The sequence below is a fragment of the Colobus angolensis genome, unplaced genomic scaffold, assembly GCF_000951035.1.
Source record: "Colobus angolensis palliatus isolate OR3802 unplaced genomic scaffold, Cang.pa_1.0 Scaffold115, whole genome shotgun sequence".
NCBI lineage: Eukaryota > Metazoa > Chordata > Mammalia > Primates > Cercopithecidae > Colobus > Colobus angolensis.
This window is the reverse complement of record NW_012112586.1, coordinates 398,692-418,750: the sequence shown is the minus strand read 5'-3', so window position 1 is coordinate 418,750 and position 20,059 is coordinate 398,692. Positions and strand designations below refer to the sequence as shown.

The window sequence follows — 20,059 nt, the reverse complement described above, 5'->3', positions numbered from 1 at the left end:
GAAACCCCGTCTCTACTAAAAATACAAAAATTAGCTGTGCATGGTGGCATGCACCTGTATTCCCAGCTACTCAGGAGGCTGAGACAGGAGAATCACTTGAACCTGGGAGGCGGAGGTTGCAGAGAGCTGAGATCGCGCCACTGCACTGCAGCCTAGGTGACAAGAGTGATACTCCATCTCAAAAAATAAATAAATAAAATAAAAAATAAAAGAAATCTATTTATTTACTTATTTATTTTGAGATAGAGTCTTACTCTGTTGCCCAGGCTGGAACGCAATGATGCGATCTTGGCTCACTGCAACCTCTGCCTCCCAGGTTCAAGCGATTCTCCTGCCTCAGCCTCCCAAATAGCTCAGATTACAGGCACACGCCACAACGCCCAGGTAACTTTTATATTTTCAGTAGAGATGGGGTTTTGCCATGTTGGTCAGGCTGGTCTTGAACTCCTGACCTCAGGTGATCCGCCCGCCTCAGCCTCCCAAAGTGCTGGGATTACAGGCGTGAGCCACCTTGCCCGGCCTGAGAAATCTAATTTTTAAAAAAGACAGGAGAGGTATAAAAGACTTGAAATATTTGAACTGTCAGCACAGAATATAAAATAAATACATCTAATATATTCAAAGAGATAAAGTGCATAGTAAGTAAAGTTAAGACGTCAACGGAAGGCCTTAAGAGTAGATTAGAAAAAGATGAAGAGGGAATAAGTGAATTGGAAGACAGACCAGAATAAATTCATAATGAAGCAAAAGAACAGAAATGGAAAATATAAAGCAACCCAGCTATATGCTGCCTATGAAAGAGGCACATTTATCTTCCAAATAGTTTAAACGTAAAAGGACTCACATTACTTGATTTCAAGATTTCCTATACAAGCACAGTAATTAAGACAGGATGGAATTTGTGAAAGGATAAAAACACAGTTAATGGAACAGAACAAAGAACTCGAAAATAAGCCCCTACAAATATACTCAATTGTTTCACAAGAGTACAAAAAGCAATTCTACAGTCTTTGTGATGAATAATGTCAGAATAATTTTATACTCATAAGCAAAAGAAGAGATCTCAACACATACCTCACACCTTATATCAAAACTAACTCAAAAGGGACCACAGACCCAAACATAAAAAACTATAAACCTTTTAGAATAAAACCAAAGAAAACCTGTATGACTTTGCGTTTGGCAATGAGTTAGATACAGCACCAAAGGCCTGATCAATTTAAGAAAAAAATTTGATAAATTGGACTTTTTCAAAATTAAGAACTTTTGTTCTGTGAAAAACAATATTAAGAGAAATAGAAGATATGGCACAGACTAAGAGAAAATTATTTGCAAATTACATACCTGCTAAAGCACTCATATCCAGGATATAAAGAACTATTAATAAGAAAATAATCCCATTTTAAAAATTAGCAAAATATCTTGACATTTCACCAAAGAAAACACATGGATGGTGGCCAGGCATGGTGGCTCATGCCACGCCTGTAATCCCAGCACTTTGGGAGGCCGAGGAGGGAGGATCACCTGAGGTCAGGAGTTTGAGACCAGCCTGGCCAACATGGTGAAACCCCATTTCTACTAAAAATACAAAAATTAGCTGGGTGTGGTGATGCACACCTGTAATCCTACCTACTGGGGAGACTGAGGGAGGATAATTGCTTGAACCTGGGAGGCAGAGGTTGCAGTGAGCCAAGGTTGTGCTACTGCACTCCAGCCTGGGCGACAAGAGTGAAACTCTGACTCAAAAAAAAAAAAAAAAAAGAAAATGCGTGGATGGAAAGTACACATAGGAAAAGATGTTCAGTATCATGTCAAAAGGTGAATGCAAATTAAAACTATAACGAAATACTACTATGTACTTATTAGAAGGCTAAAACTAAACAGACACACACACACACACACACACACCCCTGACAAATATCAGTGAGGATTCAGAGCAACAGCAACTCTCATTCATTGTGGTGGGCATGTAAAATGTACAGCAGCTTTGGAAAACATTTTGGCAGTTTCTTGCAAAGTTGAACACAGACTTACCACACAACCAGCAATCCCACTCCCAGGCGTTTACTCAAGTAGTGAATTGAAAACTTACATTCACCTGAAAATTTATGTTCAAACCTATATGGAGATGAATGCTTTATTCAAAACTGCTAAAAAGTGGAAGCAACCAAGATGTCCTTCAATGACTGAATGGATAGGGACTGTGGTCCATCCACACGTGGGATAGTACTCAAGGGAACCACATGCCAAGAAAAAGGAACAAACTACCGACAAGATATGAATGAATCCCAAAGGTATGCTGAGTGAGAAAAGCCACTGTCAAAAGGTCACATACATGATCCCATTTGTTTTTTTATTTTTATTTTATTTCTTGAGATAGAATCTCACTCTGTTGCCCAGGCTGGAGTGCAATGGTGCAATCTTGGTTCACCGCAACCTCTGCCTCCCAGGTTCTAGCGATTCTCCTGACTCAGCCTCCTGAGTAGCTGGGATTACAGGTGTGCACCACCACACTCGGCTAATTTTTGTATTTTTAGTAGAGACGGGGTTTCTCCATGTGGCCGGGCTGGTCTCAAACTCCTGACCTCAGGTGATCCGCCCACCTTGGCCTCCTAAAGTGCTGGGATTACAAGAATGAGCCACCATGTCTGGCCGACATGATTCCATTTATAGGACATTCTGGAAAAGGCAAAGCTGCAGTGACCGAGAACAGATCAGTGGTGGCCAGGGATAAGGGATGCATGGCCACAAAGGGGCCGCACAGAGTTCCTGTGGGGTGACAGAACTATTCTGTCCTGACTGTGATGTTGATTACATGAACTTGGACATGTTTTAAAACTCCTCTGAGGAAGCTGGCTCCTGGTTAAAAAGCTCTGTGTGAAATTTCAGGCCCAAACATAAACAGTCACCAAACCTTTACCTTGTGGGCCTCATGGAGGAAAATTGCCCTCCCCACAACAGACGTGGTGTACGGCCAACATACTGTGGATGCTACAGGATTATGATGTGGTCCCCGTTCCTGAATGTACTGTTGTTACTGATGTCCCATCTATGTACACCCCTGCTAGCCTTTGCCCCCAGTGCCTGATGGGAACTGCTGCAGTTAGGGCCATTACAGAGCAGCATACGGAAGACTGAATCCACCTGATGCACAGGCTATCGCTAGTTCCCTGGCCCTTGGATCAGGCCGCCAGCAAGCCTCAGATGGGCACGTAAAACAAGATTCCCAGTGGAGACAAGACTTTTTCAAAAAAAATAATTTCAACTCTTCCTTTCAGAGTCACAGGTACGTGTGCAGGTTTGTTCCATGGGTTTACTGTGTAATGCTGAGGTTTGGGGTACGACTGATCCTGTGACCCATGTGGTGAGCACAAAATACAACAGGCTTCCCTCTTCCCTCCCTCCCCACGTTTGAGGTCCCCAGTGTCGACTGGTCCCATCTTCGTGCACACATGTACCCAATGTTTTGCTGCCACTTATAAATAAGAACAGAGAATGCTGGGAAAAGGGCTTGTGGGGTGCCTGCATAAACTGGCCATAAAAATATGCGGCAATAAGCTGTGGAAAGCCACAAGAGGCCTCTGAGGAGGAGAGTCTTCTAATTGCCATCATGTTCCCAGGCTCAGAGCAAGACCTGCTCCCTTATCTATAAACACCGTGTTCAAGGAGAAAGACACTCCTTTGAAGCACTGGAATGTGGCCAGATATGCCGGCTCCTAGTTAGGCCCACTCCCCACAGCTGCTCTCCGGTAAGTTAAAGAATAAATCAGCAGTTAAGTTTACGCTGCTTCAGCATAAAGAAAATTTACCCAAACCACCACTGCTGTAGATCAGGTGTATGACACACCACCCCCCTTTCACTGTTTCACCCCTGAACTTCTGCTTCTTAGATCTAAGTGACTGTACTCAGTAATAGTGTGGAGACCACACTTGGTGCCTTTTGCAGCCTCCATTTTGCAACCGGCCCCCGGGCTCCCACCTTTAAGAATTTTTTTTTTTTTTTGAGACAGACTGTCACTGTGTCACCCAAGCTGCAGGGCAGTGGCTGGATCTCTGCTCACTGCAAGCTCCGCCTCCCAGGTTCACGCCATTCTCCTGCCTCAGCCTCCTGAGCAGCTGGGACTACAGGCACCTGCCACCTCGCCTGGCTAATTTTTTTGTATTTTTAGTAGAGACGGGGTTTCACCATGTTAGTCAGGATGGTCTCGAACTCCTGACCTCAGGTGATCCACCCCCCTCGGCCTCCCAAAGTGCTGGGATTACAGGCGTGAGCCACCGTGCCCGGCCCCTTTATGAACGCTTAACCTGTCTCTTCTCATTCCTTTGTCACCACCGGACTTCGGGTACCCTGCGGGTGGTGTTGAGGCTGGTCCCCAACAAGAGAACATTTGGTTTTCTGTTCCTGAGAACAAGACATTTAGATAAAAATCAGTTCTGCTCCTAAGAAGCATTTTGTTACCCATACCGGTGCTCACCAAAAAGACTCCGGTGCTGACCCAAGAAACACAACCACCCAACTGCACTTGCTAAATGCAGACTAAGATGTTTTTCACTCCAGAACAAGCAGATACGTGACTGACCGCCTCCTTATGGAGCCACGAGAAACGTCCCACAGAGATGCAGACACGGCCTAGACCGAGCCTCCGCGCGCGCTGCTTCTGCTCTCAGACGATGGTGAATCACAGGAAACAGCCGTCCCGCTTTCCAGACTCCGGTCAAGGCTAACGCTGCCCAAGGGCAGAATCCCAGGTCAATGGGCCATGACATCCTTGGCAGATAGATGAATGTTTCGCTGTTTCCTTGTGGTTTGGCCCAGCCAACCCCACACATTCCACTGACTTGGGCCACACTATGCAGGCCCGACACGACCAGATCTGCTTCCTGTTCAGGTTTCCTGAGCACACTGCATCGGAGAACAGCCCCAGCCCAAGCTACACATCAATGGGCCCAATCACGGGGTGTCTGAGGAACCATATCGCCCACAAGCAACAGGGTAACCGAGTATTGTGACGGACAACTTTGTTGGCTGCTGGGAGGGGACAAGATAACTGCAGCCTGGACTACACAGCTCAGGCAAGTGGCCTCAGGCCTCATGCAGCCGTTCCCCGCGGGGCACTTCCCATGGGTACCTCCAGGCTGCTCTCCATCAGGCTCCTTCTCCAGGCTGCCCTCCATCTCTCAGGCTGCCGTCCATCTCGTGCCCCTCTCCTCCAGGCTGCCCTCCATCAGGCTCCTTTTCCAGGCTGCCCTCCATCACGCACCCCTCTCCAGGCTGCCCTCTATCTCACGTCCCTCTCCAGGCTGCCCTCTATCTCGCACCCTTCTCCTCCAGTTACAGATATCTCAGACTCCATGAGGCAAGAGGCAAGGCCCTTTCATCCCCTTCTGAAGACTCAAATAGACGGGAGATTATGTAAACCTATTGTTAAACCTTTTAAAAGTTCAGGATTTTGTGCTCATCAATTCTTAAACATTATACATCTTTTTGGTTAAGTTACATAAAAATATTTTGTCCCTCTAGTATACAACCTTTCCAGACGGCACGCATGAATGAAAACAGGGGATATTTTATTCTTAAGTTTTGATTACTACATGGGACACAGATAACAGAAAAACAAAACAAAACTGGCACCTGGGGAGGCTCAGGGAAAGGGGAAAAATAATAATGATCTTTATTTTTCAGACCTGCTCCTAAAAGCTTTCTACTCCTCCTAAAAAAACCAAACACAAGAGCTCCTCATGCTGCCTTTCCATGGACTGTGGCTGCTGTGGACTTGGACCAGCTGCTGAGCCCACACCTCGGCTTCCTCAAGGTGCTGACGAGGAGAGGCAGAGGACTGCCTCGGCTCCCGGGCTCTGTGCAGAACTCCTCCAGAGACTGTACACACTCTGATAAGGAGTGGACTAACAAACTGGTGTCATGGATAAACAAAATGGTTTGGAACTTAGTCCCAGGCAGGCCCTCTAAAGCCGAGGCCTACACCCAATGATCCAGACTGGACAGAGGCCTGGCCCTGGGAAGGCATGTTGGATCCCTGTTAACCTCACAACCTGAGGCGTGCGTGCCCAGCTGGGGCGTCTGACCTTGTGACGGCCTTTGTTTCTAGGGGACCATGTGTGCCCTCTGGGATTACACTTAGGACCTGTCTCAGCCTGGAAGACATTCAGGTCATGTTCAACTTTCTGGCCACAGTTCCGCTGTGCCTGAATTGATGCCTCGGGCCAGGTAAAGAAGATGCACACAGGCCGGGCGCGGTGGCTCAAGCCTGTAATCCCAGCACTTTGGGAGGCCGAGGCGGGTGGATCACGAGGTCAGGAGATCGAGACCATCCTGGCTAACACGGTGAAACCCCATCTCTACTAAAAACCACAAAAAACTAGCGGGGCGAGGTGGCGGGCGCCTGTAGTCCCAGCTACTCGGCAGGAGAACGGCGTAAACCCGGGAGGTGCAGCTTGCAGTGAGCTGAGATCACGCCACTGCACTCCAGCCTGGGCGACAGTAGCGAGACTTGGTCTCAAAAAAAAAAAAAAAAAAAAAGAAGATGCACACAGATTCTTCTGGCTCTCCAGTGGGCTGTGAGGCATCTTTCCCGGCATGGCGACTGCCGAGTGACTGCTGAGGCCATGTTCACTCCTCCAGACCCGACCGTCTTGCCTGGAGTGGCGTCATCATAGCCGTGGTCTGCTGTTGCCTCAGACGATTTACCTGGTTATTGTCATGGCCCCTCAAAGTCTGACCTATTGGGGTCCATGATGAGGTAGCCTGTTTCACACTTAGGTCCTAACAAATCAAGGAGTGGAGTCAAGGAGTTCAGCTCCTGGTTAAAACCTGTAGTGCATGTTCAGGTGTAAGCACAGGCAATTACCAAGGCTTTGCCCGGCAGGCCTCAGGGGAAAACTGCCCTCCCAACAGACCTGGTGCACGGCCAGAGCACTCTGGTCTTTGAGGGGAACTGCAGTCAGGGGTCATGATCTCACACGTCTGCCCTTCTTACCCAGGCACCTGCACTCCAGCCTCCTGAGGCCTTTCTCAGGTGCTAATGCAAGACCTCCTCATTGGGGTTGGGGAGAACCCTGAAGACACTTTTCCCCACTTTGACTCAGTACCTGGTACTTTTCTACTCCCAGCTCCTCCCTCCCTACCCCAGGGTCCAAAACAACTGCTGGACCTTTTTGTTCAGTGCTCCCTCGGCTGAGGGCAAAGAGTCTATCCCCACATCTGCCTGACGCAACTGGCTCTTTGTCAGAGGCATTAGAACCAAAGCAACTCCATCTTGAGTGAGGGCAAATGAGGCTGGAACTTGCTGGGCAGCATTGCCAGGATGTGAGGTATTCCTGGCTTCTAGATGTTTACTGTTAAGGGAAAAGATTAATAATGTTTACTAAACAGACCTATGCTCAGGAATGTCCTGATGTCCCCATGTCTTGAGAACAAAAGCATTTCTAATGTTGCTTTAAAGATAATAATATTGATTCTTATACAATATAGTAATTAAGAAAATCAATCCTTTATCACAAACCCTTGTAGCTGAGCACATCTCCCTGTGACTGTCATTGTTGTTGTCCTACGTATAAACGAGCCTTGTACCTAGGGTGGGCATCTTCCTCCTCCTGCTTTCGGGAATGCCCTGCTCTGCCTATGGAGTAGCCATACTTTATTCCTTTATTTATTTATTTTTTTGAGACAGTGTCTCGCTCCACTGCCCAGGCTGGAGTGCAATGATACCACTACTGGCGTAGAACTGAACATCAAAAAGGAAAATATTAGGAAGAAAGGAAAGAAAGTAGGGAAAGGGTGAGAGGAGAGAGGCTAGTAGGTGGTAAGAATTCCTCTGAAAGGTGAGGGGACACCACAGTCTGTTTTTTAAGTCAACACAGTATGGAAACAGAGCTGAACGCAGATCCCTGCATGCCAAGCCTTTGCCAACAGGAGCGGCATTTCTACCCAAAACACATCAACATTCCAGTGGAGAGAATACTTACAGGCACCATTTAAAGGTTTCTTAATGATCAATTCTGCCAGATGATTTAAGTTTCTTTCCTAAAACTGAAATCTAGGTAGGATGTACACTCAAGACCTCATCTCAGTCCCTGAGGAAGGTATAGGGTGTGCACGCAAGACCCACCTCAGTCCTCGAAGAAACTGTGTTCTGAATTCTTTTTTTTTTTGACATGGAGTCTCGCTCTGTTGCCCAGGCTGGAGTGCAGTGACCCAGTCTCGGCTCACTGCAAGCTCCGTCTCCCGGGTTCACGCTATTCTCCTGCCTCAGCCTCCCAAAGAGCTGGGACTACAGGTGCCGCCACCAAGCCCGGCTAATTTTTTGTATTTTTAGTAAAGATGGGGTTTCACCGTGTTAGCCAGGATGGTCTCGATCTCCTGACCTCGTGATCTGCCTGTCTCGGCCTCCCAAAGTGCTGGGATTACAGGCGTGAGCCACCGCGCCCGGCAGGATCCCATTTCTTATTGATCTCTTCCAACTTCAAGACTTTTGTATGACTCTTTTTCTAACTCTGTCACCCCGGTTGGAGTGCGCTGACGTAATCCCAGCTCACTGCAATCTCCATCTCCTGGGTTCAAGTGATTCTCATGCCTCAGCTTCCCAAGTAGCTGGGAGGCTAATTTTTGTATTTTCAGTAGAGACGGGGTTTTGCCATATTGGCCACGTTGGTCTCAAACTCCTGGCCTTAAATAATCTGCCCTCCTTGGCCTCCCAAAGGGCTGGGATTACAGGCGTGAGCCACCATGCCCAGCTGAGACTTTTGTATGATTCTATAACCTACTATGTGCTTCTTTTGACATCTTGTTTCCCAAGCTTATATTTTCTCTTATTTAAATGTATTTAGACCCTTCTGTGTGTTGCAGAGATTTCCATAAGCCTCATCACATCCACGAAACAGAGGATAAACCGGTAACCCACCTGTGACTGGATCATTTTCCACTGCTCTTGGGAAACCCGCTGTTTTGTGACTTCTCTTAGTCCTGACACCCTGGAGTGGTCTCTGGTCAGTGGTCTGTAAACTGAGAATGCATTCTTGGTCTTGTGGGCTCTTCTTTCTTATCTCACATGAATTGCCTTGTTCCAGGGGGTTACTGCCTGTGGATGCAGTAGACATTTTATTTTAGATGATCTAATGAATTTGGAAACCTAAATCTTGGTGTTCTTGCTGGGAGTTCAGATTATTTAAACCCTCACACTAGATGTTGGGTAGGTTCACATCAGGGCTAGCAGGTGGGAAGCAGAGTGGAATGTGAGCTACTGGCATGTCTCCATCGCACCTGACCTGCATCTAGGCCAGGTCTGCAGCACACACTGAACTTAACCACCCTGGCTCCACCCATCAATGCCAGATGGAAACCACTCACCGGGCTGGTTCAAGCAGACACCTCCAGAGGAGCACCCCTACACCGAACTGCTCAGCACAGACGTCACGCAGCTCTGGAAATGCAATGAGGGCTTATTCATTCCACAGAAATATTTCCTGGAGGTACCTAAATCCAGTTATTTGTGTTAAGTGCTACAGAGTAAAATGCAACTTATTTCTAGGCAGGGTGGTAAACGGAAAATGGCCTTTAGATGGAGATGGTGAATCAGCCTGGGGTTCTGGCTCCCTACCCCCAAACCAGCCAGGAACGAAAGGAAAACATAGATCCGAGGAACTAATATAAGAGTAAAAAAAGAAAAAGAGACACCCCTGGGCAGACACAGGGTGGGGTGAAGCTGAGGCATGAGTTTGAGGCTGAGCAGGGCCTGGCTGCAGCCTACAGTAGATGGGAGCCAGAGGGGGCAGCAAGACACAAGGCAGGGAGTGTCTTCTGTTGCCTCTTCCCCAGTTCACACCGGAACAGATACCACCTGCACTTTCTTCAGAAATCAGCAGTAACAGCCCAGGCTGCTGGTTTCCAAGGGGCACCTGAGGCAGACCCCAATCCCTGCAGAACTGAGGAATCATGGAGGGGTAAGGGCTGCAGCTGTTCTTTGGGTATTTTCTGACCTCCTGCCTCCAGCATCCCAGGGCTGGGAGTGTCAACTCATGAGCTGCCCGGAATGGGGGCAGCTCCCAGCTGGAAGAGGGGGCACGATTCCCAGGTCTCCCCTTGGTCCTGGGCCCCTGAACGCCCCTCTGCTTCAAATCATCACAAGTTTCAGAGACTAAAGCCAGGCCTTCAGCCTTTCGCCAACACGCATCTCCAGACAATGTGTGGGAGCAGCTGACACCCCGAGGGGAACGTGAGCTCACAGGCCTGGAAGGGCAAATATAGATTTAAAAGGAGGAAAAAGCCCTAATTTTCCCTCATGCCAAACAGAGAAAGAGATTAACCCCCGTTTTTTTTGTTTGTTTGTGTTTTAAGAGGCTCAGTTTTGCTCTTGTAGCCCAGGCTGGAGTGCAGTGGCACGATCTCGGCTCACTGCAACCTCCGTCTCCAGGTTCAAGTGATTCTCTTGCCTCAGACTCCCAAGTAGCTGGGATTACAGGTGCCCGCCACCACGCCCGGCTAATTTTTTGTATTTTCAGTAGAGATGGGGTTTCGCCATATTGGCCAGGCTGGTCTCGAACTCCTGACCTCAGGTGATCCACCCGCCTCGGCCTCCCAAAGTGCTGGGATTACAGGCGTGAGCCACCATGCCTGGTCACATTCTTTTTTTGAGACAGGGTCTTGCTGTCACCTGGGCTGGAGTGCAGTGGCATGATCTTGGCTCACCGCAGCCTCGACCTTCCTGGGCTCACGTGAATTCTCCCACCTCAGCCTCCTGAGTAGCTGGGACCACAGGTGTGCGCCACCACATCCACCTAATTTTTGTATTTTTTGTAGAGACGGGGTTTTGCCTTGTTGCCCAGGTTGTCCTTGAACGCCTGGGCTCAGGTGATCCACTGGCCTCAGTCTCCCGAAATGATGGGACTACCGGTGTGAGCCACCGTGTCTGGCCTCGTCGAACTTTTACTCAATAAGAAAATTTTTTTTCTTTATTTTCTACTTGTGTGGAGAGGTCTTCTGGGTTGGCAGATTTTAGGTTTATTCCCCCAACAGGCCAAATAATCGGGTAACTCAGTATAACCATTATTTTTAAAACTTTTTCAAAGACCACAAACTGCACAAAAGTTACCATCTTAGGCAGAAGATGGAAAAGACTGACCAAGATTGAAAATAAGCATAATGAACTCAAGAAGTACCACATCCTGGTGCATGTGAATGCTTACACTTTAAATTTCTTCACTGCCCATGGACCAGGACACTTAGATTAAGCCACACATGGAGTCAGAGCCAAAGAATTCAAGGACATGCAGCTGCACAGGGATGCTCTTTCCTTCATCAGAATGAGTTTGAAAGGAAATGTCCAAAAGAAGTTTTCTGTAAACTTGGGGACAAGAGGGACCAAAAATCTACCTTACATAACAATCCTGCCAAGCAACATTTGTCCAGCAATCACTGTCTACACCCGCGGGGCGAGGCCACGGGGCCCAGGAATGGTTGCCGAGCAGCGCCGAAGCTCCCAGGGCTGAAGCAGGTGACTCCCGAGCACACGGCAAGGGCCCCACAGGCCAGGGGCTAACCAGCTAGCCAGGAAGATACTGAGTGGCACAAGGCCAGTGGCACCTTTCCAGAAAGTGAGGTAAACTGAGCGAGAAGACCTACAGCAAGGACCCTTTTCTCATCTTTGTCTGTCTTCACTGTCCCACAGAAATACAGTAAGCAATGACTGAAGTGTCCACTCCCCTGCCTCAAATGAGGGAGGAAAGTTAGGACTGGATATTAGCAAATGGCTGGGTTTTTCCCCAGGGCAACTGAGAAAAAAGAGTAGAGGGAGACACCACCCCTCTGTGCAGTCTCCCACTTACCCCAGAGGCAGGCTGAGGGTTGGAGAGTTAGACAAGAGCAGTTCTCTGATGACCGCACGCTCAGGAACCCCACGGTGCACGGCCAGCAGCATCCACACCTGCAGGGCACAGGAGGCGGGGACCAGCGTAGCTCGCGCCTGGCACCTGCGGAAGCAGGAGGCAGAGACCAATGTAGCTCACGCCTGGTATCTGTTGGTGGAAAGGCTTATGGGGTGCTTGTATTAACTGGCCGTAAAAATAAGGGACAATAAGGTGTGGAAAGCCACAAGAGGCCTGAGGAGGGGCCGGGCGCAGTGGCTCAAGCCTGTAATCCCAGCACTTTGGGAGGCCGAGACGGGTGGATCACGAGGTCAGGAGATTGAGACCATCCTGGCTAACACCGTGAAACCCCGTCTCTACTAAAAAAATACAAAAAACTAGCCGGGCGAGGTGGCGGCGCCTGTAGTCCCAGCTACTCGGGAGGCTGAGGCAGGAGAATGGCGTAAACCCGGGAGGCGGAGCTTGCAGTGAGCTGAGATCCGGCCACTGCACTCCAGCCTGGGCGATAGAGCGAGACTCCGTCTCAAAAAAAAAGAGGCCTGAGGAGGAATGCCTTCTTATTGCCATCACGTTCCCATGTTCTGAGCGAGACTTGCGCTGTTATCCATGAACACTGTGTTTAAGGAGAAAGACACGCCTCTGAAGCACTGGAATGTGGCCATACGTGCAGGTTCCTAGTGAAGCCCCGCTCCCACTAGCTACTCTCCGAGAAGTTAAAAATATGCTGTTTGAGCACAAAGGAGATTCATTTAAATGGCCACTGCTATAGATTACACGTAGGACGCACTGCCTCCCTTTCACCGTTTCGCCCCGAACATCTGCTCCGTAGATCTAAGTGATTGTCCTCAATAAACAGAGTGGAGACCAGAACTCCAGGCCTTTTGCAGCCTCCATGTTGCAATTGGCCCCCTGGGCCCCACTCTTTATACACTCTTAACCTGTCTCTTCTCATTCCTTAGTCGCCACCGGACTTTGGGTGATGTTGAGGCTGGTCCCCAACAGTATCTGCAGGGAGCAAGAGGCGGAGACCAGTGTAGCTCGCGCTGGCATCGGCTCCCGAGTTCTTTATGTCTTCCTCTCTGTCATTAAGAGAATCAAGGTAAGACTCAGGCCAGGGAGGGGAGACAGGTCCCAGTGTCAGCAGGGACAGTTAACAACCATAGTCACTCTGGAAAGATTGGCTGAACTGTGGATTCTGACCCAAGCCGTGGTGAACGGCAGAGCAAGGACACTGAGGCAGGAGGAATTCCTAGAAAAGGCGGGAAAGGAGAGGCATGGCACGGGGCTTCGCCCATTCACAGGAAGTAGAGATAAAGGTCAGAGGCTCTGAGGGGACTCTTTCTAGTCCGCAGTGTGAAGGGCTTGTGGCTAGAGGCAGATTTCTTGAGAACAAACATTCTGGAAGAGCCCAGAGATTGGCATCCAAAGACGCAGCTCCTCCTAAGACGCCCAGGAGCTCCTTCAGGCTCGCGGCACAGAGGTCAGGGGTTCCACCGTCTAGGAGGCCCAGAGAGGAGCCCCGACTATAAAGAGACCCCATAGTTACCAGCACCCAAACCTGAGGTCCCTGAAATCAAGGTCCCCCCGCCCTCCTGGAAGCTTCAAATTAGTTCGAACCCTTTTTGAGTGAATGCAGAGGGACCTCCTCCAGCTGCTTCTCCGGCAAAGGGAATGTCTTGTCCAGAGTCCAAAAGCAGCCACCTGGCCTCCCCCTTCAGAATCCTGAGTACTTCATCCCTCTGCTCTCACATTCACACCAAACCTCTCACCCCACACACACGGATACACAAGTACACGCACACACAGACATGCACACACACTCACAGACGCACAGATGCACACATACAGACACGCACACACAGACATGCACACAGACATGCGCACACACTCACAGACGCACATACAGATGCACACGTACAGGCACACACAGACATGCACACTAAGACATGCACACACACAGGTGCACAGATGCACATGTAGAGGCACACACAGACATGCACAGACGTGCACACAGACGCACAGATGCACACATACAGACGTGCACACACAGACATGCACACAGGTGCACACACAAATGCACACGTACACACAGGCATGCACACATACTCAGGCACACTGATACACATGTACATCACTCAAGACACACACTGATACAGGAACACACAGACACGTACAAAGACATGCACAGACACACTGATACACATGTACATCACACACAGACGTACACACAGACACAATGATATGTACATCACACACACAGACATGTACACACACACTGATATGTACATCACACACACAGACATACACACACTGATACACATGTACATCATGCATACTCTCAGAGATGTACACACAGACACTCTGACAGGTACATCACACATACACTCACAGACGCGCACACACAGTGATACACACGTATACACAGACACGTACAGTCATGCACACATACACTTAGACACAATGATACACACGTACATCACACAGATGTACATACAGACACAATGATACGTACATCACACATACACTCAGACGCGCACATACAGATACACATGTACAGACACGCACACAGACATGCACACTCAGACACACTGATACATAAATCACACAGATATGTACACACAGACACAATGATACACACGTACATCACGCATACACTCAGAGGCACACACACAGATACACATACACACAGACACGCACACAGATGCACACACACTCAGATGCAGTGATACACATGTACATCACACACAGACATGTACACACAGACATGATACACACGTACATCACACACACTCAGATGCACACACACACGTACACACAGACATGCACACTTAGACATACTGATACGTAAATCACAGATATGTACACACAGACACGATACGTACATCACGCATACACTCACACAGATACACACGTACACACACTCAGATGCACTGATACGTACATCAGACTCACAGATATATACACACAGACACACTGATACGTACATCATACACACACTCAAGACACGTAGACAGATACATACATCACATACACACACTCACTCAATGATATGTACATCAGACACAAACGTACACACTGATATGTACATCACATACACAGACACGTAAACACACTGATACACATGTACATCACAGACACACTGATACACACATACATCACACACATGTACACACAGACACACTGATATGTACATCACAGACACACAGACACAAACGCACACACTGATACGTATGTCAGACATGTACACACAGACACACTGACACGTACATCACACATACACAGACATGTACACAGATACACTGACGCACATGTACATCATACGTACACACAGCTACACATGTACACAAACATGTACACACAGACATGCACACACACAGATACATACATCACACACACACAGATATGCATGCATATCACACATGCATATATGTACACACACCGGTATGTACATCACACTCACACACAGACATGTACACACACAGATACGTACCTCACACATATACACACTCAGACATGCACACAGATGCATACATATATCATATACACAGATAGGTACACACACTGATGTACACATACATCACAGATACACTCAGACACGTACACACACTGACACACTGATGCACACGTACATCATACATACAGACGTACACACACACGCACACACTCAGACATATCACAGACACATACACAGATACACACACTGATGCACACATACATCCCACATAACACAGACATGCACAAACTCACTGACATACACGTACATCACACATGCACACACACTGATACATACATGACACACACGTACAACACACATCACACACAGACAAGCACACACACATACTGATACACATGTACATCACACGTGCACACACTCATACTCATACACATACATCACACACACTCATACACGTACACCACACATACATCACACACATATACTCACACTCAAACATCACACATTCATACGTACATCACACAGACACACACAGACACTGATACACACGTACATCATGCATACTCTCACAATACGCATTCCCACACACAGACCTCACAGTTTCACACACGTACATATGCCACATACACACATGTTCACACACACATCACACACACATTCATGCATGCATCACACACACACAGTCTCATTTACCCACTAGGAAAGCAGCATTTGCTGAATTCTTATTACACACCAGGCACTGCTCTGCACACATGGGAAAGACCACTCAACAAGATGTACGGCGTCTTTGCCCTCCAGGGAAACAGCCAAGTAAATAAATGATTTCTGACTGTGAGTGCTCAGAAGAAATTTTAACTGTGGGCCGGATGCGGTGGCTCACGCCTATAATCCCAGCACTTTGGGAAGCTGAGGCGGTAGGCGGATCACTTGAAGTCAGGAGTTCGAGACCAGCCTGGCCAACATGGTGAAACCCCATCTTTACTAAAAATACAAAAAATTAGCTGGGCATGGTGGCAGGCACCTATAATCCCAGCTACTCAGGGGGCTGAGGCAGAAGAATCACTGGAACCCGGGAGTTGGAGGTTGCAGGGAGCTGAGATCAGGCCACTGCACTCCAGCATGGGCGAAGTAGCGAGACTCTGTCTCAAAAAAAAAAAAAAAAAAGGGAAATTTTAACTGTGACCTAGTGATGGATGGACAGAAGACATTCTTCCCAGATGTCAGAGAGGCTTGTGGGAGGAGATGGCTTTTAGCTGAGCCTGAAACAGGAGGAGCCTACCACTGAAGGCTGGGCCGACCATACCGCTCCAGGCACCTCAGAGGCAAAGGTCTTGGGCGGAGGAGCCAGAGGTCATCAGGAGGGATGGAAGAGGCCCAGGAGGTACAAACAGCAAGGGGAAAATTCTACAAGAAGACCTGAAAGCCAACAGGTCACTGAGAACTTTTAAAAAGGAAATACTCATGTAAAAAGAGTGGTCACTGATCAACGGTCACATGCTACGAGAGGGCCAAAGGGCAAAAAGACTTGTCACACACGAGAGGCTTCACAACCATACGCACTCGGACCTGCTTCCAGACCCACCAGCACGGCCCTCCCAGGCCCCTGGATTACCAAGTCCCAGGGAGGGCCTCAATCACACACACACATCCCAGACACGAACCACTGAACTCCGCAGCTACAAGCCCATGCCAACCTCCAGCGTCCCAAGTCCCCCAGTCACTCACACTGACCACCTGAGAATTCTCCAGCTCCACATCCCAAGACGTCCCCAGATCACTGAATCCAACAGGCCTGCTTCCCGGACCTCCAGACCACACAACCACTGAACCCCATAAACTCCACTCCCACTCACCCATGTGCCCCCATCACTCCCACAGAACCACAGCGGCTGACTTCACAGGCCACGCAGTCTCTCTGCCCGAAAGGCGGCTCCTCCAGGGCTTTCAGTGACACATGCTATGGGTTCCCCAGTGATCAACAGAGCCCCCAGGTGGTAACTCTAGTGGCCCCACAACAGCCTCCAGAAACACCTGGCCACTGACTGCACAGACTGGCACGGTATTGGCTCCCAGACAACTAATCACAGATATCCAAAGGCTACTAACTTAATATTATTATTATTTTTTAAGATGGAGTCTCGTTCTGTCACCAGGCTGGAGTGCAGTTGCGCAATGTCGGTTCACTGCAACCTCCACCTCCTGGGTTCAAGCAACTCTCCTGTCTCAGCCTCCTGAGTAGCTGGGACTACAGGTGCCCACCACCACTCCCAGCTAATTTTTGTATTTTTAGTAGAGACAGGGTTTCACCATGTTGGCCGGGATGGTCTGGATCTCTTGACCTCGCAATCTGCCTGCCTCGGCCTCCCAAAGTGTTGGGATTACAGGTGTGAGCCATCTCGCCCGGCCAAGGCCACTAACTCCTAACTCCACATTCACCGCAAATGGCAAAGAAACCATGAGGCTCCCCAGGCTTCCCTCTCACTGACACCCACAGGGTCCCCGATTTCTCGCCCTCACCCACCCACACATCAATCACAGACACTTGCATGCATGCTTGGCATTCATCCCAAACATCAAACTCCCAAGCCCTCCGATCGTTCCTCCTCACAGAGCTCACTGCCCACCCCATCAGTCCTTCAGTCATGTCTGGTACCCAGTCACTGATACAAACAAGCTCCTTCTCACCTCGTTCCAACACCCTCAAATAACAAAGCCAATGCACGGGGCATGAGCCAACAAAACCATCCCCCATTCAACGATGCACACTGGACCCTTTATTCCTAATCCTCCACAGGCCCCCAGACACTCACCTGGCGTTTACCATTCCTATGTCACACCATAGACCCCATGGGCCAGGCAGAGTCATCCCTACAGGCCCAACTGATGACTGGACCCCAGTGACTCCCACAGGGCTTTTAAATACAGATGCCCAGACACCATCATCACTGGCACCCCTACACCCCCACTTAAGAATCACCACAGACTGAAACCCCAAACACTGAGTCCCAAAGGATCCCCACAGAACTCAGAGACTCCTGCAGGTGAGCTGGGGAGGGAGAGGAAGAGAAGGGTGGGGAGGGGAAGAGAAGGGTGGGGGGGAGGAGAAGGGTAGGAAGGGGAGGAGAAGGGTGTGGGGGGGACAAGGGGAGGAGAAGGGGCTTCAGTCACCCCTGCAGGTGAGGTGGGGAGGAGAGGAGAAGGGGCTTCTGGCCTGGGACGAACACACCGGTCTCCATTCACTCACTTTATCAGGTGCCCAGGTCACGCGCTCATAGAGCCCCTCCCCAATAACTGACATTCTCAGACTTGCACCACAGACCACCTAAATTGGACCCGTCACTCAACGCCAAGCGATCCCTAATCCCTTATCCCTGGGGCCCCCAAGCATTTGCCCCATGACACCCCATTCTCGAATCCACTCCATGCTGGAGCATTCACTGACACTCCCATAGCCCTTCCCAAACGCCACCTGGAAAGGGATTGTGGGGCTGTGCACAAATGCCGACCCCGCAGGCCGTTACAATGACGCCAAGTATGACCCCGTTGTCCACGCACTCACAACCTGCAACGGGTCCACCATTAACTTACATCCAGACTCCCTTGTCACACACACACAGCGCCCCCATTCCTAGTGCTTCAGTCATAAGATCCCCAAACACAAGCACAGAAACCAACCCCAGCCACTCGCCAGCACAGGCCACCCCATACTCGCCTCCGCTATTGGAGACGGGTTGAAACAGCAACCACCGTTATTCAGCTGTCAAATAAAACATGCAACTGGACACAGCAAAGACGGCTCCAAAAGGTTATTGGAAGTGGGGAAAAAAGACGCGGAAGAGGGTTGGGAAGGGGAAGAAGGGGCTTCGGGGAAGGAGAAGGGGCTTCTGGGAAGAACCCTGAAGCCACGAGACTCACGTGCATCTCTGCAAAGCAAAAAGGGATTTTCTTTCATAGAGAGATGTGAACAAGGGTAGCAAAGACCAGGCCTGACACGCGAGGTGGAAGTTCGCGCGACCAGACAGCAAAGCAGAGAAAGCCCGACCCTGAGCCAGCCTGTTCTCTGCCGAGGCTGTGTGTTGGCTCAGGCCGGGGATGGGCCAAAGCTCAAGAAAATGGGGAAAGGAAAGAAGCTTAGCTCAAGTTTGGTTAAGGAACATTTTGCTCCGACCGCTCAGTGGAGTTCAGCCCGTCACTGATGAGGCAAGCGACAGCAACGTGGCGGGTCTGTGTGAACAAGGGGCGTCCTGGAAGCTGACCTAAATCACACAGGGAAGGGGGGTCTTTGCAGTGAGTCATCTCCTGGAACCCAAAAGGGTGGGAAATTCCTCAGCCTTCACTGTTTCCAGGAGCACAAGGCTTTGGTGGAATTCAACAGTCACAGCCGGCAGAGGCTTCAGTGAATGGAACCCACACAAGCGAGCCCCAAACCCTCCCAAGCCGACAGACCCCCGCAGAAGCCTCATCATTCACCCCGCTGGCCTCCAATGCTCACTCACCACAAGGCATCCAAATCATGGATCAGCAGAGTCCTAACCGCTGCAGACAAATCCTCCACACGGCCTCCCAGGGGCCCCTCTCCCCTAGGGCCAAGAGCAGCCTCGCGTCCCCTTGCCCCGCCCGCGCTGCTCCCCAAGTCTACAGCGACCTCCATAGGCCGCCAGTGAATCGCCCAGCTGACCCCAAATCTCCCCCGACACCCACATTCAGCGCCCCGCCGCCGCCCGCCCT

General features: G+C 49.5%; 1 protein-coding gene across 2 annotated transcripts in view; it reads right to left on the bottom strand.

Annotated features, from left to right (window-relative positions):
- Positions 1 to 20,059, bottom strand: part of ZNF605 (zinc finger protein 605) — a 40,564-nt gene that overhangs the window by 20,112 nt on the left and 393 nt on the right. For both annotated transcript variants that reach the window (XM_011960791.1, XM_011960781.1), the window contains exon 2: positions 8,919 to 9,095. In XM_011960791.1, the coding sequence (XP_011816181.1) occupies positions 8,919 to 8,933 (15 nt within the window). In that variant the 5' untranslated portion in view covers positions 8,934 to 9,095. The remainder of the gene's footprint in view (positions 1 to 8,918; positions 9,096 to 20,059) is intronic.